This window comes from Melozone crissalis, unplaced genomic scaffold (assembly GCF_028551555.1).
Source record: "Melozone crissalis strain CALT ecotype California unplaced genomic scaffold, PUWL_Pcris_2 ptg000016l_1, whole genome shotgun sequence".
NCBI lineage: Eukaryota > Metazoa > Chordata > Aves > Passeriformes > Passerellidae > Melozone > Melozone crissalis.
Window position 1 is genome coordinate 2,892,050 of NW_026535794.1, and position 26,035 is coordinate 2,918,084.

Sequence of the window (26,035 nt, forward strand, 5' to 3'; positions counted from 1 at the left end):
TCAGAAAGGCACCATGGCCAGTAGGAAGTCTCTGCACAGACCTTAAAGGTCTATGGAAAAACTGCAGAAAACTTAGGGAAAAGAGAAAAGCAGTGGAAATGAGCAGAAAAGAGGGTGCTCTGCAAGGAAATAAACCTCCCTGTAGCTGATCCAGTCCTGGACTCCACCATGTCCTCAAAGGGAGAGATTAAAGGTGGAAACAAACCTGATCCCCAGAGGAGAAAGAAGTACAAGTTTTCAAAAATAAGACCAGAAGATGAAAAAGGCTGCAGTAAAGCCAAGAGGATTAGTCTACCCTGATGGCTATAAACAGGTTCTCCATTCTCAAGGGCAAAAGTCAGAGCAGAAATATCTGAGGAGCAGAGGGGGTGACCTTCAGCTCCATGTGGCTGTGACTGGAGAATGGTGAGGAGGAAGAGAGGAATTAAGAAGCTGCTGTCTCTACTCCTAATTTCAGTTCAGGCCACTGTTGGACCCTTCAGTTAATTCTTTGTTTTTAAGCCCATTCCTTGGAGGTAGGGACAGAATCTCAACACAGAAACAAAATGAGTTTTGCTGTGATTTCCACTGGAGCAGATGTGGAGCAGTGGCTTCCTTGTGCTTGCCAGGAAAACCCTGGCAGAAATGTATTTACGTAAGATAAAGGTAAGAAACACCACAGGAAAAACCTGCAGGAAAAACTGCATGCAAAGTATATAAATTAAGAGCACTGGAGCCTGGGTTTAGGCCTTGGGTTAGAAGGGACTTTTAAAAATAATCTAGTCCAACCCCTTGCTGTGAGCAGGGACAATTCCACCTTGATCAAGTGACTCAGAGCCCCATCCAGCCTGACCTTGAATATTTCCAGGGGTGAGGCATCTACCACCAGCCCAATTTCAGTCAAAAAATCTAAAGTAAAGCCAGAAGAAATCTACTGAAAAATCATAATTATGTATCCCAATTTATATCCTGTGTCTATTGGAGGCAGTAGGATCAGGCTGTGTCTACACTAACGGTATTGTGAAGAGTAAAAAATATTCATTTTGGCATAGATGACTTGTGCAGGAGATGTTCGAACTTTCTTTTCCTGATCATCCACATTTTAAGGTTAATCCCTTTCAGTGTAACTGTTCTGCATATGGAAATGAAGATCTCTGGTCTCAAAAGAGGCTGTAGTAATAAAAAAAGAGAGATGTGCTGCATTATTGAATATTATTAAGACACCATCCCTACGATGCAATAAAGGGCATTTCGCCATTGAGGTGGAAAGAATCAGGATTCTAGCCAAGGATACTCAGGAAAGGATTAAAGTCTTTGAGTGTTTAAAATTTTTTGGGGGGAAGGGGGGGTCCAAAGTAGCAGGGTAGGTGATCAACACAAGCACATGAAATACAGCAGCAGCCAGCAGAGCATCTCTCAGCTGGACGCGCTCGTTGTGTGCTCACACCCAACGGACGAGGTTCATGGAGCTGGGGTTTTCCCTGGGGAAAAGGGCACTGGATCAGGGTTTTTCCCTGGATCAGGAAGTGGAGATGGGCATGTGGGTGTGTGCTCTGTGTGTGTGTCCCTCCCAAAACGACCGCTTCCCCAAAAGCTGCAATGCTCACCCCAAACTAACCCCACGCGGCGCCACAGCATGTGCTGGTGGAGTGGGGCTCCCCAAAAAGTCTCATCTTCCCGCCAACTCCACCCCTTTCTGCCACCAGAGAGGAGACCATAACCACGGTGGTGAAGAGCCCAAGACAAAGGGGAAGGGTTTCTCCTGCACGTTCTCCTTCAGGTCATTCTCCTTCCCGCTCCCCGTGGGCCGAGCCGGCTCCAGAGCCGGTTTATGTCTCCAAGATCAGGCAGCCTGTCCACAGACACGAGCAGGAGGCAGCAGCAAAGGCTGCTGCTGTTCCCAGATTGTATGTCACAGAACACGAGGACGTGCAAGGGGCAGCGGTGAGAGACGTCGTTGTGGAGGGCACAGTAGAAGAGAAAAAGCCCAAGTGGGTCGAAGTGGAAGAAATCATTGAATTCAAGGTGAAAAAGTCACCAAAGCCCACAAGGAAAAGAGGTTCTTCCCCTGTTAAACAAGAAAAAGATGAATCAGGGGTGTTAACATTCACTTTTCCAAGCTCAAGGCCGAAGCGCTCCCCAGAAGATGATCCCAACACAAACAACTCCAACAATAAATTAGTGGAACAGTCAAAATCTTTGCCAAACGAGGGTCTCTCTGAAGGTGACATCCAGCCTCTGGTGTATACCACCGAGCAGGAAGGACCTCAAGTCAGCAGCGAAGAGAGAAACTCCCCATGTGGGTCAGAACAATTAGGAAGTGATTCATTTATGGATTATGGGACTGAAGGAAAGAGCTGCCCTCAGGAACCTCAGGAACCATGTGCTGACTGTGGGTCAGGTGCCACCTCCCCTCTGCTCGCCTGCGGGGGCGAGCCTTTGGTCTTCAGTTTTGGGACAGCTGCTGGAGACCAACATCAAGTTCTGTTCTCCCCAGTGAGTCCAGAGGATAAGGAAGGGCTCGATGAAGTGGATGTGTCTTGGCCTGTTGGAGAGGAGGTGCCTGAAGTAATACAGGACATCCTTCCTGAAGAGGACAACGTCATCGTGGATGAGCCAGAGGAGCCACACACCGACGACATCAGCACCCGGGACCGCAAGATTTTAACCCACAACGGCAAACTCTTAACTCTGGAGGACCTGGAGGACTACGTCCCTCAGGAAGGCGAGACCTACAGGTGTGAGGATCAGAAGCCCACGGCAGAGAAGCCCTGCGAGATCTCAGTGCTGCAGACGGAGATCAACGAGCCCACCATCGGCAAGCCGGTGCTGCTGAGCGTGGTCAGGCCCGTGGCGCCCGAGCCCAGGCAGAGGTTCTTCAGCCAGTACGAGGAGCACGTCCCCGGGGCCGTGTTCCTGTCAGCCTCTAGGGTGGCTGGCGGGCAGTCCTCAGGCCCCTCCAGCATCTCCTTCCGTGTGAGCGACGCCCGCGCGGCGCCTCCCGGCGCCTCCTTCACGGTGAAGCCCTCGTTCTGCACCGAGGTCCAGCGCTCCGCCGACAACGGGCAGTCCAGCTTCAAAACTGAAGTTTCCACCAGAACTCTCAGCTACGGGACTGTGGGCGAGCCTGTCACCTTGCACATCAGCACAGAAGACCTCTCCCAGAGCTGAGAGGATGCCAGTGTGGTTTTTAACACCAAAAAGAGCAGCTTTATGTAAAAAATATAAATATCAGCATTGTTGTAGGCGAGGGGAATTGGTGACGAAGATTACAAGGGAATGCCTTAGAGGGAAATGTATTTAAATATGATGTGTCAAGCTTTTCCAGTCTTAAAGGGAACAGTCTGTCAGAACAGTTTGTAACTTTAAAAGCTTTGATCTAGGTGAACATGTATCATTCCATAGTGGAGCAGTGAGGGGAGGTTTAGGAAAAGCCTGATTCTTCTACCTATGACAGAAATCTAGATGAAGAAGTGTAGCTTTTTTTGTCCATAAACTTAATTATTTTTTTCATGTGCCGGTTTTTGGTGTGGCAAGGAGGTGAAAGTATCTCAGCTTTTCAGCATCCTTCAGTAGCCCAGGACAGGGGGTGTCTCCTGTCACCGTGTGGGCCCAAAGGTCATGAAGCTTCACTGTGCTTTGACTCTGCTCTACACTTGTGACACCAATTAGCTCTACCAAAATTTCTTCATAAACCTTTCAAGATGCGCAGTCTGGTTGCATTTTTTTAACCTTCTGCCAAATAATGAGATATATAGTAGATATTACATATACCAGGGATTCAAAGGGCCGCTCAGGCATTTTTTTAGTTGAAATCCCAGTTTGACTCTAGTCAGTGGAGAGTCCCACTGTCGTGAGGAAGCAAGAGTTTTGTTGTTCTCTTCTGCTTTAAGTGAAAAAGACTGTCTTTTCTAAATGACTGATATTTTCAAATCCACTTCCTAGTTGTCTGATAATGTAGGTTTCATTATCCTGAATTCTAGTGTGGTGGATTTATAAACCATATCTTTTGAAATATAATTCAGTTAACATGCACTGAAAGATTAATGTGCTGCACAAAATAATTTCTGCATCTGCAATCAAACATTAACAAGGACAAAGAACCACAAAGATGTCTTCAAAGGACACCACAAATGTAGTCTTTGCCAATAAATATGACTGGATGAGGATTTGTTCTCCTGAATGTGCCAGTGGTGAAACATATTCCTGCTAACAGATTGATCCATGATGTCCCCTATATGTGATAAGAGGAATTTACCACTGAGCTCTGGCAAAGTAGCAGGAGCACAAAGACAGATTAAAAAAAAAATAAGAGAGAAAAAAGAGCTTTACCATAAATATTCAGTTGAAACATAGATCTGTTCCAAATGTATTGGGCTGCCAGTTGCAATTGCATCATTTTACTGTAACCAGGAAGGTTGAGATGCCTTGGAGAGGGACTGACTGTGGGGTTCCTCTGGAGCTTTCCAGCAGGAATGCTGCACGAGGGGGAGGCTGAGGTGCACTGAGCACAGCCCATCCCTGTTGGCTTCCCCAAAAATGGATGTAGCCCAGGCCTCCAACAAGCTGCTCTGAAAAGAGATGAGCTCCCAGGCCCAAATATCGGTGCCAGCTGGAGTCAGGTGGAGCTCACTGATCTCAGCAGGACCCTCCACTGGCCCTCTCTGGTGACAGAGATGTGGGGTGGAAGGTCCCCACACCCTGTCCCAGCTGAGCTCTGTAGAAGTGTTCATTTGTGGTTTCATTTGTGGTTTAGGGAACCCAGAAATGCTCAGGCCCAGCTGAGTTTCTAAGCAGCATGAGGAGAGAGGGTGGAGTGAGTTTCTGCCTTGGGAAGGAATGGATGGTGTTGGCTCAGTGTTTCCCAGCCAGGTGATATTGAGGAGCTTGTTTTGGAGGCAATATTCCTGCCAACAGGGAATGAATTCACAAAAGGTGCTTGTAGAAAAGTTATTTTTTTTCCTTCTGCAGCTGCACCTTGTGCTGACTAAAATGAACATATTGATTTCACAGCCTTTCACTTTCAACATCCACTCTGGATGTTGTGTGCACTACCTTCATGATTTAGGATGCTTTTCCAGTGGTGAAGGAAATCAAGCTTCCTTTATGGTACTATCCCATTTTTTATAACATCTCCTTGGTTTATACTGTTTGTTTTGTAATGAAGCAATAAGATGGATATATATATTAGTGCTTTTTTCATATATTGCACTGTACATTGGAAAGCAACAGGCACACAACAGGGAAATGCTTTCAAAGCTAAAAATATTTCTTTTATTTTGAGCCTGATTCTGATCACAGTTATTCCAGTATCAATCTTGAATAATTCCACAGAAGGAAGTGGATTTTATTCAGATTTATGAAGATACTGCTGAGAAAAGAATTTGCCCTGTGATTGTCTTCAAAAAATGTAATATTCAAACTAAAGATAATGAGGATGTATAAAGGAACATGGAGGTTTCCTCCTGTTGTGGTTGACACTCAGGTTTTTCTAAAGAATCTCTAAGGCTGCACTTCAAATGGTCATACAACATATAATTATACTTTGATTCATTAGCTCAAAGCAATTAACATCTGTTTACATTTTCTTTTGATATTTAAGCAAAAGAGAATCAATTGAAAGGAATTTTTAAAATCCTATGCAGGGCTCTGTTCACAAAGTGAAAGGTTTATGAGACGTTCATTACATATATTTTCAAAATATTTTCCTAGAGGTTAAAAATTCTGCTTGTAAGTGATTAAACTGTGTAGATAACTAATGAGATGTGTGGGGATTTATTTCCTGTAGATGAAAAGATACAGCTGTATGAAAGATTTTAATACAGTGAATGTTTTACTGAAATTCCTGGAGGTAAATGGGTATTAATAAAGTGGAAACTTCAGTTTGCTTGGGATACAAAAAAAGAAAAAAAAACCACACACACAAAAAAGTTAAGTGGAAGATATGCTGTTAGATGCTGGGTTTAAATTAATAAATGTCTTGCATCAGCTGTCACTGGACTTGTTGGGTTTCTGTGTTCTTTGTTACATCACTTGATATTCCATCAGCTCATCCTCTTCTCCCGCTGACTTCAGCAGGAACTGGGTTGCAGTCCAAGAATATTAATGCAGTTGGGCTCTGGCTCCTTTTCATGGACAGTTTCAGGAATGTTGAAGTGAAAAAATCTAGTTTTAGGGATATTTCCAACTCAAGAATCTTGAATGGTTCACATCCTCTTGGGTCCTTCTCTGAGACCAAACTGGAGCTCCAAAATTTGTGTCAGTCTTGAGTTCCTGGGGATGGGCTGAAGTTGTGGGGTGGAAAGGCTCAAGGCTGAGATTTTAGAGATGGAAAAGAGGTTGTCCATCTCAGGGTGTCATCACTGTGGTGTTTGTTAGGTCTGTGTATCCTGGGGGATATTAAAGTTCCTCAGCCTGAATCAGTGTCCAAAAGAAGGAATTGGTGTAATGTCCTTTGGGCAGGGAGGGAAATGATGGTGGTAGAACATGGGAGAGACCAGTGATTATATATAACCTCTAGACCTATATCCATACACCTGTGGATATATTTCCTAATTGAGTGTTTCATGCCTTTCCAATCATTTCACTCATTGGCAGCTGCCCAGTTCACAGGACAGCACCAGTTGGCAGAAATTACAGCAGGAACACCAGAGAATCCAGGTGTTTCTCTAGGAAAATATTTATTGTCTTCCAGCCAGCCCAGTGCTGATGAGCACTCATGGGCAGTCTGGGACATCATGTGAGCAAATCTTGCTTTTTTCCATCAACAGATTCAGGAAAGAAATATTTTGTCACCATCTTGATCATTGAAAACAGAAATCAAGTGAGATGTCTTCATCCACACATTGCCTTTAACTTTATTTTCTCATGTCTGTAATGGGAATTGACTTTCTTGATGTCAGGAAAGGAGTAGAATCAAAACTCCTATGGAGCATGCTCATTAATGTCAATGACATTAAACAAGTCAGAGCTGTTTATTCCAAATGTTCTTATATTTTTTTTCTCAAACCATGTGTTGATTTGAGTTTTCTCTCTTGATTGTTGAGCATCTGCATCATGAATGTGATCATTGTCTTAACCTGACCTGCATTTTCTCTGTCTTCATGATTACATGGGGGCTTCCCTAGGTACATCCATCCCTTTGTTGTGCCTTTTCAGGATTTCTGGAAGGTCTATCAGGGAGGAGATTGAGTGAGATGAGCTCCTGCACTCTGTGATCCCATCCCAGCCTTCTACATCCCAACCCATGAGAAATATTCAGATATTGTGAAGCAGGACAAACACATCACCCTAGAGCAAGGAGTGGCTTTTCTGCCAGACTTTGATGAAAAAGAGCAGCCCTCCCTTCATCTCCCTGCCCTTCTCCAGAGTCACTGATGAGGCTGATTCCTGTTCACTCCTTTTCCTTCCCTGTGAGATAACATCTTCCTTCATGTAGGGTCTCTATCAGTGCAATGGGTTCATTTCATTGGTCTTATCCAATTTTTGGGTTGATTTTTCCCCCACAGGGTGGTTGAGCACTGCCCAGGCTCCCCAGGGAATGGGCACAGCCCCAAAGCTGCCAGGAGTATTTGGATAACACTCCCAGAAACAGGGTGGGATTGTTGGGGTGACTGTGCAGGGCCGGGAGCTGGACTGGATGATCTTTGTGGATCCCTTCCCATTGAGGATACTCTGTGATTCTATGATTAATAAAAGTATTTTTGACATACCAGGCAACATCAGGTTGAGCTGGGAGATGGACCCTTTGTTCCACTGTCTGGGAACAGGCCAGGTGTTCACATAGGTACAACTTTCCAAAGTATTTTCTGCCAGCCTTCTTATTTTAACCCTCACCTACGCTCCCTCTTGCTGGAATAAGGATTTCTCCATCAACTCCCTTCTCTAGGAGGGGAAAATGCCACGATAGCAGATATTTCCACGGGTTGGATGCTGCTGCTGTTTTCCTTTTTTGTCCTGAAGGGAGAAAAGTTGTTATTCTTGTCTATAGGAATGACTTCCCCCCCATCAGAGACGGACACTTCTGTGCAGGCCTCACTGCAGCGCGCCGACAAGGAGATCAAGACAGCCCTGAAAAAGCTGCTGGACTCGGCGTCCTTGCTGGTGACTCTTCCCCCTGGCATGAGGGCCGATGGTGGCCTTGGCCTTGTCCCTGCTGGCTCTGCTCCCTCAGAGCCCTCAGGGGCAGCAGCCGGGCCCTCTGTGGTGGTTCATGAAGCCAGCACCCAAACCCAGACTGCTGGAGGCCATGGTAGGTTTGGTGTGAAGCTGGGAGATGTTCCCTGGGAGTTGAGAAACAGAAAAATATTGAGCATGCCAGTAATGATGTTTTTAAGTTCAGTTTTCTGTGTTTTGGGGAGATGAAGATTAAGAGAGAGGGCATTCAGACCATGGAGGGTGAGTTGGGGTTAGGTTGGATGTAAGTTTGGGGTGGATCTTTCTGGAAGCAGGAGGTGTTTGAAAACCATGGCTGAAATAGAGTTTGGTTCATCAGCTTCCCAAAATTAAGGAACAGGGGATCTTTTCCACCTTTGGGTTTTTCCCCTGGTCTTACTTTAAGTACTTTTGGGGAGAAGGTGGGATGAGATCCCTTCTTTACATAATGCCTTGACCTTGGCCTTGTCCCTGCTGGCTCTGCTCCCTCAGAGCCCTCAGGGGCAGCAGCCGGGCCCTCTGTGGTGGTTCATGAAGCCAGCACCCAAACCCAGACTGCTGGAGGCCATGGTAGGTTTGGTGTGAAGCTGGAAGATGTTCCCTGGGAGTTGAGAAACAGAAAAATATTGAGCATGCCAGTAATGATGTTTTTAGGTTCAGTTTTCTGTGTTTTGGGGAGATGAAGATTAAGAGAGAGGGCATTCAGACCAGGGAGGGTGGGTTGGGGTTAGGTTGGATGTAAGTTTGGGGCAGATTCTTTCTGGAAGCAGGAGGTGTTTGAAAACTAATGGCTGAATTAGAGTTTGGTTCATCATCTGCCCAATCATCTGCCCTCTGTGGTGGTTCATGAAGCCAGCACCCAAACCCAGACTGCTGGAGGCCGTGGTAGGTTTGGTGTGAAGGTGGGAGATGTCACCTGGGAGCGGAGAGACAGAAAAATATTTAGCATGCCAGTAATGATGTTTTTAAGCTCATTTTTCTGTGCTGTTGTGTTTTGAGGAGATGAAGACTAAGAGAGAGAGCATTCAGGCCATGGAGGGTGTGTTGGGGTTAGGTTGGATGTAAGTTTGGGGCGGATCTTTCTGGAAGCAGGAGGTGTTTGAAAACCATGGCTGAAATAGAGTTTGGTTCATCATCTGCCCAAAATTCAGGAATAGCGGATCTTTTCCACCTTTGGACTTTTCCCCTGGTCTTACTTCAAGTACTTCTGGGGAAAAGGTGGGGTGAGATCCCTCCTTTACATTCAGAGAATCATCTGGGTTTTGATTTGGTGGGGTGGGTAAGGGAGGTTTCTTTATTTTATTGTTTGCTGTAAACAAGCTGGAAATGTCTTTAATATCCCAAACGAACTGTCAGAGACTTCCAGAGGGTTGTGTGCCTCAAGTTCACCTGCATTTCACTGACCCTGAAGCCTGGACAGACTCCTTGCAGCTTCTGTGTGACTAAAATCAACTCTGTATGTGGCTGTGTCTTGCCAGGAGAACAATTCCTTTGTCTTTCTGTTGTTTTTAAAAAAATCATGGATGAACGACAACCCTTCCACTCTTCCTCTGCTTCTGCCATAACAACTTGTCTAAGCTGTCTCTGTGTCAAGTCAGAATAACTGTTCTCCACCACTGTTAGCTCAAAGGACAATGCCAAGTAACCTTCAGCCCTCAAACTCCAGATAATTCCTTAAAAAAATAAATATTCTTACTCAAAACTTAGCAAGAATAAAAGCTGTTCATGGAATCAGACCCAAAATAACAGCATAAAAAAAAGTGTCAGGGCATTAAAACCTTTTTTGCTTTCTAGTCACAAATCATCTTTGGAAATAATCCTCTGGTGGAGTGGGATGACTCAAAAATCCTAAGTAAAATGTCACCCAGCAGATTATTTCCACAGTCACAGCTAAAGAGAAAATACAATAGTGAATGAGATGGTTTGGCAGGTCTTTCATCTTGTTATGGGAATTATTTTAATCAGATAGAGACTTGACACCTCTCTCTATGATCACTTGCCTTAAATAAAAAGGAGGTAAATATTTCAATAATGCTGGTGATAGGAAAGCACAATCCCACAACCTGGGATCTCTGATCCAGTACTTCCTTGAATAACCATGTTTTCCACCCCAATGGAGCTGTTTTATGTGATTTCTAGAAACAGCTGTTCTTTTCCAAAACCAGCCAGCACCAAAGATCTCTAGAGTGCTCCCTAAAATATTTCTAGCTGCTGGGTAGAAGACTCCTCTGGATTTAACCTTTTCTCCTTAAATGAAAAAGGAGATGATGCACTTTATCCTATGGTGTAATTCCAATGGTCAATACCAAAAGACAATCAGTTACTTCTGGAATGTGAGATCAAACCGGGTTTTGAATCTATATCTGATTAAAATAAGAAAAATAACTGGAAAAGCCATCAAGCTGCACCATTTTTTGGTTTCATCAAGCCCCACATGCCAGAGCTTGTTCTGGTGTAACTCAGAGCTGTGCAAGGACATTTTACAGTGGAGGTGCAGTAATGCTGATGCTAAAACACCACCAGGTCCTCTGTAAGAGTCCATATTACCTCCATATCAATCATATTGATATTGGGCTCTTTCTCCAGGCAGCACTGACAGAACCAGAGCACACAGCCTCAAGCTGCACCAAGGGAAATACAGATTGGATATTAGGAAAAAGTTTTTCACAGAAAGAGTGATAAAGTTCTGGAATGGCTGCCCGGGGAAGTGGTGCAGTCCCCATCCCTGGGTGTGTTTAACAAAGCCTGGATGTGGCACTGGGTGCCAGGGTTGAGTTGAGGTGCTGGGGCTGGGTTGGACTCGATGATCTTGAAGGTCTCTTCCAACCTGGTCATTCTGGGAATGCTGTGAATGTCCTCAGCCAGGACCTGCTCTGACCACCAACTCACGTGGATGTGAGCTCACTCCTGTCCCTGGTGCTGTCTGTGATCACAGCAGGGAGTCAGGAACTGTTCTAACTCAAAGCTGAATGGAAGAATTCATGTGGACACTGCTAACGCTGGGTTATTCCCTGGAATGCATTTCAGGGGTGGACTTGGCAGTGCTGTTGATGGCTGGACTTTGTTTCTAAAGGTCTTTTTCAACCTGGATGCTTCTGTGATTCCATGACTTCCTCCCAGCCATGAGCCACAACCCAGACATGGTTAAATTATCTCCCACAAAGGCTGTGTGAACCCACACTATCCTTCCAGCTCACCTCTATTTCCCTGTCCCTACCAGCTGCCTTTCCACCTTTGTCTGTGTGTATTTCCTTACAGAACAGTCAGTTTAGCCCAGTCAGCCAAGTGCCACCACTCTGGTGCTGCCCAATCCCTTTGCTTCGTGTGCTTTTTGCTAAAATGCCAAATTCTCCTCTAACTTTCAGTGTCTGCACCCAGCTGAGCTCAGGTGGGCTCAGTTCTGGCACGAGGCACACCAGGAATGGCTCCAGAGGTTGGCTCTGGGGTTTGGGTATGGTCTCATGAGTGTCATGTCTAACTTGCCCCATTTCTGCTGCCAGCCAAAGCTCAGAGGGAGGTTCCAGCTGAAGAACCAGGGGTGCCAAAGCCCAGCCCTGCTCCTTCCAGGGAAGAGGAGGCTGCTGGAGGGGGAAGCACTTGGGAACGCACTGTTCCCATCGACAGGTAAATAAATACCCACCTCCACATATCCAGGATATCCACGTGGATTTCTGACTTTGGTGCAAGAAAAGCAAGTCTCCTGTGGTGGATCCAAACAGTTTCTTGTAGTTTGTCAACATTTTCAGAATCCTGGTGACAATGCTTTGTCAAGGAAGGGCAAAAAAAAGTTGGAGAGAAATTAATCCCCCCCCCCCCCCCCCCAAACCAAAATTCTTCCTGCATTAATTTTAAGCAAATAACTCTTTGTCTGCTGGCTAAACAGATCAATGGCAGGGTGTAATCCTGCACCTCTTGTTGTGTGGCTATGCCATGATCTTTTCTCTTGGGTTTCTTGAAAGAACATCCCCAGATGCAGGGGCAGGAGGCTGGTACAGGAGAGAAGGAGATGTGGTCTGGGACGTGCACAGTGAAGTTTACATCGAGACCACAGAAAGAACTCGAGTGTATAAGACTGAGGAGAAGACTCCAACAAGTAAGACCAAACCCTGTTTCCCTTTCCCATGATTCTCACTGTCTCCTCTTTTGGTAACAACTCCTGACTGGTTTTTTAAAATTTATTTAATTTTTTAAAATTTTTTTTTAAATTTGATTTTTTTTAAATTTTTGAGGGATAACTGTTTATTAAACAAAAAAGTAATAGGTAAGTGTGAAGATAAGAAGCCTAAAAGCAATTGTCAGCAGGAAGAACCCCAAATAGATTGCTGTTGTACCTCTTCATTTGACTTTAAACTACTGTTACATCCTAAATGACCTGTCCTATAAATCCCATTGAGTAACTTCACTCTGTCAGCACGTTGGGAAAAAAGTTTCAGTTTCATTTGCATGCAGCAAATGCTCTTTTTTCACCAGGTCCTCCCTATATGCAAGTGACAATAGAGGATGTGCAGGTGAACGCTGGGGAACGTGCCAAATTCCAGGCAGTCATTGAAGGAACCCCTCAGCCCACAGTTTTGTGGTTCAAGGTGAGTGCAGACTCTTCTCTGGCTGAGAGTCAGGACTGCAGTGCACAATTCCACAGGGAATTCCATCTGCTCTTTCCTCCCACACCTCTCACACTGACTCTGGATTGTGTCTGTAGTTTATGGAACCAGCTGTTCCCACTGAACCTGTGCATTCCACCCTGTGTTGTCACCCTGCAGAGAGGGCAACTAAGATGGTTTTGGGGATCAAAAAGAGCACAAAGAGAAATTGTTTCTACCTGAGTGCCACTGACGTGTGCTGCACTTTGGGGGCAGGACTGGGATTGAGTAGTTTATCCCAGTTGTCAGGTTTATTGTGACTTCCAGGCTCTATCTTTCCTGTAACTACTTCGCAAAATCAACGTGACTAAGGACAATGAATATTCTATAGAAGGGAGAGAAATTATTTATTATCCCTTAGAATATTGCTGTCATATCTTGCTAGAGCCTCCCTTCCAGGCTGAAGAGCCCAAATCTGTTGATATCCTCATCCAGAGGCTTTTACAGAGGACACTGATGATGATGATGTACCAAATAGTGCCACACCATGGGCAAACCAAGCATTTATCAAATTATACTCTGTGTCTTATCCTTCATTTCTTTCCTAGTATCTGGTACCTTTTAGCTCCCACCAAGCACTGAGGTGGTGCTGCTGTGGAGTGATTTACTCCAACTTAAATTTTTGTTACAGTTTAATAAGGAAAAACTCAGAAACAGAGATTTTATGTGGGAAAACAGGATTGCATCACTTCATATTTCTGGTATTATATACATATATGTACATATTGTATTATATATTTTTATCTTGCATTTTACTGTCACAGTGACCTTTTGCAAATGGTCACAATTTGTTCTGTGTCACACATACTCCATCCTGCCCCTTTCTTCATAGCATTTATGAAAAAAAAACAGAATCACAGAGCCATTAAGGTTGGAAAGACTTCCAAGATCACTGAGTCCAACCTTTGACAGAACACCACCTTGCCAACCAGACCCACATCCAGTTGTTTCTTGAACACTTCCAGGGATGGTGGCTCCACCACTCCCCTGGGCATCATTTTCTCCATGAGGTTTCCTCACATAAATAGTCTGTGTTGTAGCTCTGCTCCCATATCTTGCTTTTGAAGTGATGCCTTGAGAAGGCTGGCCTGGAACAGAGACTGGACAGAGCTAAAGAATAAAGCAGGGATTTATTAAAAGGATCTCCTCCATGGATCCACCTGGGGCAGCACCAGAGCCCAGCCAGGGCTGCGCCCAAGATGAACCAAAATGGCCCCAAAATGCACGAGCGCTCCCGGGGTCTCTCCCTGGGATCAGTTCTGCTCCATTTGCACCTTGCAGTTCATTGTCCCATTCCAGCTTTAGCCCAGGCAGTCCCACCCTGCTTGTTTTTCTCTCTCCAGCCCACGGTGTTTGTGCTCCTGGGCTGAGATTTGGATCATTTGTCCTTGGTGCCCAGCTGGAGCAGGAATTGTTTTGTCTCCCTGCTCTGTGCACAGAGCTCACCATGCCCTGATATGAAGCTCAGAACTCCACACTAAAGCAGCACAGAATGTGAAAAATATAAAAGCTAAACCAGAGGCATCAGAAGAGCAGAAACATCTGTTTCCATCTTGTCTTTCCCAGTGCCAAATGTCATTTCCTTCCCTCAGGGCACTTCACTGCTGACAGACAGCGACAGGATCCATCAGGGGAGGAAAGGAACATCTTATTTCTTAGTCGTGGACAATGCTGCCCTGGAAGATGGTGATGTTTATACCTGTGTTGCCAAAAATGTAGGAGGGGAGGTTTTGTGCAAAGCAGAGCTCGTCGTACGTGAAGGTAATGTCCCCCTGTCACCTGTGAGGGCAATGCCACCCTCTCAGCTGTGAGGGCAATGCCACCCTGTCACCTGTGAGGGCAGTGCCACCCTCTCAGCTGTGAGGGCAATGTCACCCTCTCACCTGTGAGAAAAAAAATCCACCCTCTCACCTGTGATGGCAATGCCACCCTCTCAGCTGCAGGAGTTGCCTCCACTGCCATGGCAGTGTATCATTTGTTGCAGTCATTATTCTGGTACCTGTACGGAATCTTTTCTGGGTTCCTGTGTAGCATTTATATATGGCCAGTCTGGCAGGATCCAGGATAAAATCAAATCACAAAATCCCAAAATGGTTTGGGTTGGAAAGAACCTTAAAGATGCTCTAATTCCAAGCCCCTGCCATGGGCAGGGACACCTTCTGCTATCCCAGGTTCCTCCAAACCCCATTCAACCTGAACACTTCCAAGGATGGGGCAGCCACTTCTCTGGGTAACCCCAAAGTTCATTTTGACACTTTCTTCTTACCAAAGAACTCCACTTAATTCTCATTAGAAGTTTAGAAGACTCCTCTAATTTTTCCCGCCTTAAATTGTCCTGTAATAACTTTGCATACTATTTGCAAGGAATTGTTGTCTGAATATTTACCCTTTTGTTTTTCTTAATTTCCACAGCTAAGAAAGACCAAGAAGGAAAGAAAGTGGCCACCAGGAGAAAGCTCCACTCCCATTATGAGGTTAAGCAGGAGATTGGAAGGTAAATAAATTTTCCAACTCTACAGCCAGGGAATTCTCATTGCCCATCTGAGCTGCTGAGGCAGAGATGGGTCCTGAGAAGTTGGAAATACAGGCAGAAGTGAGATGTCACTCCAAGGTGTGCTGGGGCAGCTCCAACAAGAAAAACCATCCAAAGGCTCACAGATTAGTGCCTGGATGTGGCTTCTTGGCAACAGGAGCATCCCAAGCCTGTCACATCAGTCTGTCCAAGGGATGCAGGAGCACCAGCACGAGCCTGCATCAACTGCAGCAGTTTTTCCCTCAATGGGAACACCTTGCTTCCCTTTGGAGACAGCCAGGAGAGGGCAACAGCACCTCACACACAGCAAAACGAGCTTCTCCTGCTGGAGAATTGAAGCACGGAGCAGCAGGGAGCTGTCAAAGGCCAGGCTGGGGGAAAATCTCTGCCCAGGTCTGATCAGGGCTTGTCCTTTCACTCCTGCACAGGGGCTGCTTCAGCTTCGTGAAACGGGTGGTGCACAAAGGGAACAGGGTGTCCTGTGCTGCCAAATTCATCCCTCTGAGGAGCAAAACCAAGTCCAGAGCTCATCAGGAGAGGGATATTCTTGCCTCTCTGTCCCACGACAGAATTACCAGGCTCCTGGATGAGTTTGAAACACGAAAAACACTGATTTTGATTCTGGAGTTGTATCCTTTTCTGTACAGTTGTCTGTGGAAGAGCCTGGGTAGTACTGGGTAGAGCTCATTTATGAAGTAGCCAAGTAATTAATTTTTTGTTTGTTTGTTTGTTTTTTTCCGGAGTGAAAAGGGCACACACAATTCTTCTCTGCAATGCAGGATAGCACAGCTCTGTGAGAGCTCCACTGCAATCCTCAGCTTCTGCTGGGTGAGAAAATCAGACTTGTATGTACAAGTGTGAATGAGTCATTAAGCACCAAAATAATTTTGAAACATCTGGAAGTTATAAGCTCTGTTTCCATGAGATCTAGTCCAGGTGAGCATGAGGGAAATGCAGAACAGAAACCCCAAAAGCAACAGGGAGATTTTAGCAGAAGTGGCACCAGGTTTAGAGCAGCCCATGATGATCCCAAAGCCCATGATGATCCCATAGCCTGAGATCACCTCGTGAATTCTGCTGTTGGCTGGATGGAGGAGGCTCCAGAGTCAAAATAAGCTTTTCCACATAGTTCTGTTGTCCCTTAATGCCACTGTGAGATGCTCCAATGAGGAGCTCCTGGACCGTTTATTCAAGAAGAGCGTGGTCACTGAAGCTGAGGTAATTTCTCATTTGAAAGCACAGTCAGTTCTTCCTGCATTTTCCTTTTGGAATATGATAAATGTCTTTGAACCAGTGATAATCCATCAAAGCAGAATCAGCCTTTACAATGTGTTCCTGGCAACTTTCATTGCTAGTTGGGTTTTTTTGGGGAATAACTACAAACAGCCAGGGGGTTTGACTACCAGCATTGCATTCATCCTAAAAAAAAATATTGTATTTGCTCTCTTGTCATAATTTCCTTGCTGTCTGTCATCTGGAGCTCTTATCTCCCCTTATTTAGCACCAGTTTATCACTTTATCCCCCTGTAACTGTATTCTATCTACTCCCTTTCTGTCTTTAAAAGAAAAACTGAAGTTATGGTTTCCAAGGGATTTTTTTTACATCCTTGGTGCTAAAAGTTCAAAATGTTTCACATCTCCCATCTAGTAGCTAGGTGTCCAATATTTATTGGTAAAATAATTTTTTTTTTGGAGAAATTCTCAGAGAGCAACATCATGGAATGGTTTGGGCTGGGAGGGACCTTTAAAGATCAAATCTTGGTGAAATCAGGGACTCTCCCATTTACTCTCCCTGTTTAATAATTGTTCATTTATTAATTGTTCAATAATGGACTCAATTCTCAGGTCAAACTCTACATCAAGCAAATTTTGGAAGGAATCAAATATCTTCATGACAACAACATCCTTCATTTGGACATCAAGGTAATGAACGTGTTGGCGAGTGATTGGGTGTTCTTTGAATTATTCTTACAACTGAAAATACTTCCTAGTCACAATAAAAATTTCCCCATTTATTTATTTTTCACTCAACAGCCACTGAATATCCTCATGGTTTATCCTGAGAGGGAAGACCTGAAGATCTGTGACTTTGGGTTTGCCCAGAGGATCACGCCCGTGCAGCCCCAGTACAGCAAATACGGCTCTCCGGAGTTTGTTGCCCCAGAAATTGTTTCCCAGTCACCAGTGTCAAAAGCAACTGATATCTGGTAATCTCTCATTCTCCCAAAAAGCTTTTCCAGGCCCTCAATGGCCTGAATTTCCATTAGCTGTTAATTAGTAAATGGAGCAGTGAAACAGGAAACTGAAAGTGAACGCTGACAATACAAAAGCCATCAAGGATCTTTAAAGCTCCTTCTGTCTAATTTTTTTTAGCCATAATTGAACTCTGACTGCTAATTAATGCAAAGAAGCATCTTGGAGGAGATGATCTCTATTCCAGACAGCAACTAGAGGGAATAATCCTAAAGAGCTTTCTAGAAAAGGCAAAAAAGTTTTAAAAAAAAAGAATTATTTTGAGTCCTTTCCTCTATTTGTGATTTAAAAATGAAGGATTGCTTGAGAACAATTTAAGAAAATACTGAAGGAGAAAAATAAATAGAAATGGAAAAAATCAATAAATAGCTTTTAGGATTTATTATTCTTGAAAGGTGAGGAGAAGGTGATCTTGCTGTTTCAGTGGCAGGAAGAGGGGCTTGAGAAGGATGGAAAATTAGTGACAAAAATAACATTTGTGTTCCCTCTCTCCTCAGGGCTGTTGGAGTCATCACATATTTAAGGTAAATAAATCTTGGAAACACTCCCCCAATAACCCTTTGTCCATCAGAGCCCTCCAGCACTTTCAAATGAGGGACTTCAGTGGAGCATTCAGTCCTCCCATAATAAATACAATTTATTTTGTGGTTTCCTCATTTCCTGGTTGCTCCTCATGAACATTGCAAGTCCCAGGCATGGAGCCCCTCAAGTATTTAAAAGCCCCATGTAAGCATTTGTGCTTCTGTAATTTGACCAGAAAACAGAAACCTAAAACCTGTCTCCTTTCATTTTATGGTGTTCAATAAATAAGCCTCACGTGCAAGTCTCCATTTGCTGGGGAAAACGACAGGAAAACTCTCCTAAACATCCAGAACGGGGAAATTTCATGGACCATTCCTGATGTTGTGCACTTGAGTGAAGATGCAAAGGACTTCATGAAAGGGATCCTGCAGCAGCACCCCAAGTGAGTGCCCTCCTGTGCCTCCCTCTGTTGGTGTCTCAGCAGCCACAGCCCAGCTCATCGTTTGGTTTGAAAAGGAGAAAGCTGAGTGAGATGTGCTGCATTTTTCCCTAATTCTTCTTTATTATTCCCCATTACCCAACCCACCACTCGGATATTTGCCAAATTGGCCTCTCCGTGGTGTGGTGATGTCTTTGCTCCCTGCCTCCCCCAGGTGAGGAGTTTCTGGAATGACTCAGATGAGTGGGAAGAGCACAGACTGGTATGGAGGGAATTAAATAATATTGACCACATTCATTAAGCAATTTCAAGTACAAAAGTTGGCTTGAAGGCATATTTACAGGCATTTGGTTTTAATTTCATTCCTACTCTTTCTGCCTGCTGCCAAAGCTATTTTCACTCTGGCCACCTAAAGAGGCAAAGGCACTCAGAGCTGCTCTGCACACCTTTGGGTTCCTGCAAAGAGCCAGGAGCTCTTCCTGAGCATCTGTGGGGAGTGTCAGGCTGAAAAAGGAGGATGTTTTCCCCTCAGGGGAAGGAAACCTTGAGTTGGAAGCTTCTGTGTATCTTTTTTGTTCCTTTGCTCCAAATCAGCATCCCAAGGACACAGCCCTGAGTGTACATGGGTGTCTGCATGCAGCAGAACCTTCAGGAAGATCAGTGATTGGTGTTGGAGGGGATTTCCTACTAAAATATCAATCTGTTCTCTTACCAGATCCAGGCCAAGTGCTTTGGATTGTCTTTCCCACAAATGGTTCATGGTAAGTTTGTCCTGGTCCTCATTTAGTCAATTTTCCCTAAAATCCAATCTAAACCTCCCTGGTGCAACCTGAGGCCATTCCCTCTTGTTCTGTCACATCAGTACAGAAAGGAAACTGGCCTTGCAGACCAAAGTTTATATTCCAAAGCCTTAAATCACTAAGGAAAAGACTCAAAAATTGCTAACAGCAAAAATAATTTAATGACAGATATTGAACAGGTTCTGATTTAATCACTGAAAAGCTCATTTTGTCTGCAATTTAACTATGAAAGAACTGCAGCATTTGATCTACTGTAACTTTTCTAAATTAAACAATTGTGTAAAGAGAGAATTCTTTTAAAAACCCCACAAAGACACCTCAAGAAATGAAATCAGTATTTTTTAACCAGTGGTTTTCCTCTCATTCCACCTGGCAGCACAACGTCCCTCTTGAAGCAGCCCACTTCATTAACACCAAACAGCTCAAATTCATTGTGGCTCGGAGCAAGTGGCAGGTGAGTTGCCCCTAATCTGTGTTGATTCTGTTTAGTTATATCTATTTTTAATTGCAGAATAATTTAATATTATAACTGATAATTTAATATCTGAATCTTTGAAAATCTTTTAGGCTAGAGCAGCTAGCTCAGCAGAGATCTGAGCATGGCTGGGAGTTGGGAAAAAGCCCAGGAGAGATGGATGTGTCAGGAATTAATTATCTAGGTTTTTACTGCCTGGAATCCCATGCAGGTGCCTGTAAGACACAAGGTTGTGTCTAAGTGAGGTGCCCTCAGCTGCCTTTGCAATTGGAGCTGAATTACAGACAGGTGCCAAGAAAATGCCTCTTTTCCTGAAATTCTCTCAAATAATTGGATTGATTGCCTTCTGAACATGCCAGTTTCTCTCTGCTGGCTGGAAGGAGAGGCCGAGCTTCAATTGAGATGCCCTACATGACAGAATTTAGAGCAGAGGAATCCCATCTCCTACACTTGGTAAGTCTTCTGCTGGCCTAAGTCACTGTAGGGTGTATTGCAGTCAAAGGATTTAAAGCCATTTACACCAGCGAGTCTCTCATCTGATGTGTTCCATCTTTTGATCTGTTTTGAGTGGCCAGGTTGACTTAGGAAACCTCAAGCAGAGTCCTGTTTCCTCCCAGTCACCAAAGCAAGTGTGTTCCCTAAAATCAATTTAATTTCATGTCAGTGAAGAGGAAGATTTGGAGAGAAAATGAGGCCTGGATTGGTAACATGTGCAGGGGGTGGCAGTGTCTAGTTAGACTCATGGGTGCAGGAGTTCATTTTGCTGTGTTTGCTTTCCATACTCTGACCATGTTCCCATCTCCTTCTGCTGTGTGTTGTTTTCCTTCTCAGCGCTCCCTGATGTGCTACAAATCCATCCTGGTGATGAGGTCCATCCCAGAAATCCTGGAAAGGACCCACGACAACAGCTCCCTGGCCATCTCCCGACACCTCATTGAGGAGAGCACTTCATCCAGCACCAGTGGCTCCTCTTCAGACAATGAGAACTCAAATTTCCCCCAAAAGAAGCACTTTGGTTCCACCCCTGAACTGCACTTGCCCGTATTTGACGCCCCGAGCCATCCCGAGCCTCTGAAATGTGCGAGTGAACGGGAGCACTCCAAAAGCTCCATCCCTCCAGTAAAACCCATGAGGAGGAAATATGCTTCAATGAAGGCTGAGGTGGGGGATAAATCACCCACAGAAAGCAAAGAGTTCATGGCAGGTATCTTACAGGAGAAAGAGGAGAGGCTCCTTCCCAGCCTTCGGGAAGAGCCATCCCAAAAAAGTGGCGCTGCTGAGCCTTCATCCCCAAGGGCTTCCACAGAAAGCACATCACTTGTGCATCAGAAAGAAAAACCAGACACACCTTCATCTGAAAAGGACAGAGGTGAAGAGGCAGGGGATGGCGCAGAGAAGCCATCTGCCTTTGTTCCCAGGCAGAGTGTCATTAAAAGCACCTTCTACAGCCAAGCAACGGAGCTGCCTGCGAGGCCGCCTTCGTCACCAGGCCGGGAGTTCAGAAGGCACCTGGACAGAGCCAGGAGGACTTTCCGGAAGGCTGGCTATTCAAAGGTGCCCCTCAGTGGCCTCCGAGAACCCCTCCTTGAGCAGTTTGAACTGGAAGAAGAAGAAGGAGGAGATGATCACAGAGAAGCTCTGCTGGGATCTTTGACCAAATCCGCGTCGTTTGACACGGCCAGGAAGCCCCCACACCCTGCCATTGCTGGTGGCAGCCGCAGCCGCTCCCTGGATGACTACAGGCTGAGATCCTCCAGATCCCTGAGGGAACAAGAGATTTTGGAGGAGGACTGTGATGTGTTGTCCCAGGAAAGCTGCCCTGAAGGCAGTGATCACTGTGATGTTTCTGCAGGGGCTGGCAAGGGATGTTCTGCGGGCACGGCAGAGCAAGGGGACATCAGGAGAACCAGCAAGGATTGCTCAGGAGAGAAACCCTCTCCCTCCACACACTGTGAGGGGAATGGGTGCCCACCTGCTCTCATACAGCACGTAGAGGGACTTCCAGTGTCACCTCACAGGAGTGAGAATAAGAAGCGTTTATTGAAGAAGTCAAAAGCCACTGAGATTGAGGAGGACGTTGAATGTTTGGAAGAGAAAGGCCCCATTCCAGCTGCCCAGTGCTCAGATGTAACAGCACCATCAGCTCCAAAACACGGGAGCACAGAGGGTAAATCTGCTCCTAGCCATGCCTCAGACTCTGCTTTTCAGGAGGGCAAAGAGTCCATTTCAACCCTCACACATTCAGAAACCACCCCAAAGTCTTCTCCTCCGAGTGAGGGAGGTGTGTGTCTGCCTCAGGAATCTGCTCCCACTGACACCCACCCAGATCTAACAGGTGGAAGCTTGCTTGTCAAAAGGACAGCCCCAGCCCCACCTTGGAAAGACAAAAGGCAGAAACACTCAGATGAAAAGACTTCTGCTCATGGCACTGCTGAATCTGAACCCATGGAGCATGAAAGCTATGCTGCTCCAACAGAACAAACAGAAACTGAATCACTTCCAGTATGTAAAGACAAAAGTGAGGAAATTCCTGGGGAAAGTGTTCCAGCAGCTACCGTCACGCTGGGCAAACAGCCAGGTACCCTCACAGCTGGTGAAGGTGTTCCTCAGAAGCTGAAGAGCCATAAAGATGTGAGATCTGCTGTCCTGGACAATGCAGAAGCAGCTGTTACAGAAATCACTCCGCCATCAGCCCACGGTGGTGAAAGCCAAGCACACAAGAAGGCTCCTGTTCACTCAGACACAGCAGCAGCTGTCCTGAAGGGAGAGCAGCTCGCTGCTCCCAAAATCCCACCACCAGGATCAGTGCCAGCTCTGGTCTCTGATGGAGCACAGCAGGCTCTCAGCAAGGAGGAACTTGCTGCTCTGAGTAGTAAAAGCTCAGCTGTCCCAGGGGTTGTTTCCAGTTTGGCCCATGAAGGAGCTGAATCCCAGAAGGTTCCTGAAGGCCACAGCTCAGAGCCTGCTGCTCTGGAGAGCAGACACCCAGCCAGAGCTGCCTCCTCCCAAAGCACTGTGGTCCCTCAGGTCTGGGAGGGTGAAAATCAAGAACACCCAGAGGTGTCAGTTCACAGGGAGGTGAGATCTGTTGTGACAGCAAGGGGGAGCCAAGCAGCTGGACAATCTGTGGCTGCTCCTTTCCCCAAGGCTGGACATGGGGTGCTTGAGCAGCACAGGGCTGGGATTTCAGATGGTCTGGAGAGTGGCAGTTCAGGTGCATTAACTGCTTCACAACCAGAAATTGCTCCAGCTGCAGCCTATGAACTGGTATATGAGGAATATCCAGAGAGTTATGGTGAGGATGGAGGCATTGCCTTAGAAGGTGGAAGAAGTGATGCTGGAGAACCTGCCCCACCACTGCTCCGCAGGGATCATCATGGCCAGGAGCTGTCACACCACAGATCTTCTTTTTACAGTGATGAGGAGTCTGCTGTGCTGGAGGGCTTGGTGGATGAGATGGTTTCCCTCTCTGAGGAGATGGATGTTTGGGCAGAGTCAGTTTCTGGAGAGAAGGGAAGCAGAAGGCACATTTCTCCTCCCAGAGGGATGTCCTACAAAGGCAGCCAAGCACACATGGACACCTCCTTCCCTTCAGTCCAACAGGGTGGAAGAGGAGAGGTCGCTGAGCAGGATGACCTTGCAGAACCCTGCCTTGCTGTGAGTGAGGAGCCAGGAGTCCTGGAAGAGCAGGGAGCACAGACAGTTCCTCATGAATGTGAGCACCTGGAGGACTTGGCATTTGAGACCTCCCCTTCCAGCCCAGAGAGCCTTTCCTCCACAGAGAGCTTGGACACTGCAAGAAGACACATCCCAGTGATCAAGGACACTGGCAAACACCCAGAAGTCTCTTTGGTGAAAATCAAGGACCTGTCAGATGAAACACCCAGTGTTGGCAGCGGCCCCCAGAAATTTGACATCTCGGAAGTGGAGCCTGCCTATTTGAATTTCTCAGATTTGTATGACATTGTCTATTTCCCATTTGAGTTTCTGAGCTATAAGAAGCCTTCACCCAAACCAGTTCCTAGAAGGTTCATGTTCCTTGGTGAAAGGGCAAGGTCCCCTCCTGCAGGACATCTCCATAAGGATAAAAGACTGTGCATCAGGGAGCAGGAAGACAAGAACAGGAAGAACCGTTTGGAAATATCTGAGGATTCAAAGGCAGCTAACTTATTAGCCATGGGGAAGGGGGCAGAGAGCCATAAAGAAATGTATAGCTCCCAAAAGGACTCCAGTGGGAAGCAGAAAAGCTCCTTCCACAGCAAGCCTGGACTCTTTAAGCCTTATGCAAGGTCTCATTCGGTGGAGCAGTCAGTGGAGCAGAGTCTGAAGAAGAAAGTAAAAGCTTCTGTTGCCCACATTTCAAGAATCCTAAAAGGAAAGACATCTCCTGAGCCAGAGGAAGGTAATTATTTCCCTCTGTTCCTTTACAGATTTGCTGCCATAACTGTGCTCTGCTACAGCTGCTCTCTTCTTTTCCCCCAGCATGTTTGAAGCTGTGGTTAGACCAGAATTGTAAATCTGGCTGTGGCAGGTTCTGAATTCAGCAGTCTCCACCATCAGGTCTCTGTTACTGGCTGTCTTCAGTGCAGTCAACTGGGTTAATCCACTGATGGAAGGGGCTCAAATTCCCTGTTTGAGGTGGCACAGAAGCAGAGCAGGGCTGGGTGATGCTTTCCTTGCTGCACTTGTCATCTGACTGTGGCAAATGTCTCAGGTTAAAGTGACTGGGAGAAGCTGAAGTCACCCTGGTTACTTGACATGGGGATCTGTCCTTTCTTCTCTGCCATCCCTGGATAGTCCCTGTTCTTCCAGGACTGTGTTCTGTTTGCAGCAGCTGTCACAGGCTTCCCTGTTAATCAAACGCTGGTTAATAAGGGAACCTGTGACTGTTTATGTGTGAAGGCAGACCTGTCACTGCAAATAGATGCCATGGGGAGAAGGGTGGCCTTGAATGACTTCTCATCCTTTCTCACAGCAGAATTTGGTGAGCTGGGAAGTGAGGCAGCAGAAAAGGAGCTGTTAATAGGGGCTGAGGGATCTCTGAAGAGGAAATCAGCACTCCCTTCATTCAAGCTGCCAAGCCTCATCCCAAAGGAGAAAGGTATTGCTGTGGCAGGAGTCATTGGTTTGTTTTACCCTCAGAGGGTGATTCAGGAAATAATTGCTTAATCCCTGAAAAGTTTCCCCTTGGCTCCATCAGGAGCATTTTCTGAGGTCATGTTACTGTCCCAGCATTCAGCAGAGCCCAGACAAACACTGGGAAGGGCAGCTGTGGGAGGCTGGCAGCCCCTGGCCACTGTGGAGAAAGTGGCCACAAGAAAACCTCAGTTCCCCCTTTCCCATGGAGATAGGAGCAGATTTGATGCTCTACAGGGTTTTTTCTTCTTCAATATCCGTCTTTCCTATCAATCTTTCTTGTGTTGTCTGAATCATAGAATCATTTAATTGGCAAAGACCTCTAAGTTTACTGAGTCTAACCATTACTCCAGCACTGCCAAGGCCACCACTAAACCATGTCCCCAAGTGTCACACATCTGTTAAACCCCTCCAGGATGGTGACTACCTGATCATCCTCCTCCAGTCCTTGACAACACTTTCCATGAAGATATTTTCCCTAATATCCAAACTAAACCTCCCTTGGGGAAACTGGAGACCATTTCTTCTTGTCCTATTTGATCACCTCATTCTTGAAATTCCATAATTCAGTTTTGTACCCACATGTAGGTTTGACCACAGAAAACCCCTTGCTGTGACAGGGTCTCTCTCTGCTCTGAGCTGTTCTGCTGCTTTAGCTGTACCAGGGCTGGGCAATGCAGATATTCCCCATGGGTTTTCCAAGATCCATCTGGATCTGTCACACTACACCCTTGGGTGAACAGGGCTCCTTCCCCTGTCTGCTCTGTGCCTGGGGAATTCTCCAAATGGTGATGGTCAAAGGAATGGGACACCATGAACCAGAAAGGTTCTTGACCCCATTAAAAATGCTTTCTCATGTCCTGCAGGGATTTATTTTTGTAGCAGGGCTGGGCAATGCAGATATTCCCCATGGATTTTCCAAGATCCATCTGGCCTGTCACATTACACCCATGGGTGAACAGGGTTCCTTCACCTGTGTGCTCTGTGCTCAGGGCATTCTCCAAATGGTGGTCAAAGGAATGGGACACCATGAACCAGAAAGGCTCTTGAGCCCATTAAAAATGCTCTCTCACGTCCTGCAGGGATTTATTTTTGTACCAGGGC

General features: G+C 45.9%; 1 protein-coding gene across 1 annotated transcript in view; it reads left to right on the forward strand.

Moving 5' to 3' along the window:
* OBSCN (obscurin, cytoskeletal calmodulin and titin-interacting RhoGEF) overlaps positions 1-26,035 on the forward strand; it is a 182,697-nt gene that overhangs the window by 146,619 nt on the left and 10,043 nt on the right. The window contains 17 exon segments of the mRNA XM_054273678.1: positions 7,970-8,113; positions 8,153-8,230; positions 11,634-11,757; positions 12,093-12,226; positions 12,604-12,716; positions 14,366-14,534; positions 15,186-15,267; positions 15,735-15,935; positions 16,464-16,524; positions 17,152-17,229; positions 17,341-17,513; positions 18,057-18,083; positions 18,371-18,523; positions 19,236-19,281; positions 19,697-19,774; positions 20,627-24,197; positions 24,771-24,896. Of these exon segments, the coding sequence (XP_054129653.1) occupies positions 7,970-8,113; positions 8,153-8,230; positions 11,634-11,757; positions 12,093-12,226; positions 12,604-12,716; positions 14,366-14,534; positions 15,186-15,267; positions 15,735-15,935; positions 16,464-16,524; positions 17,152-17,229; positions 17,341-17,513; positions 18,057-18,083; positions 18,371-18,523; positions 19,236-19,281; positions 19,697-19,774; positions 20,627-24,197; positions 24,771-24,896 (5,358 nt within the window).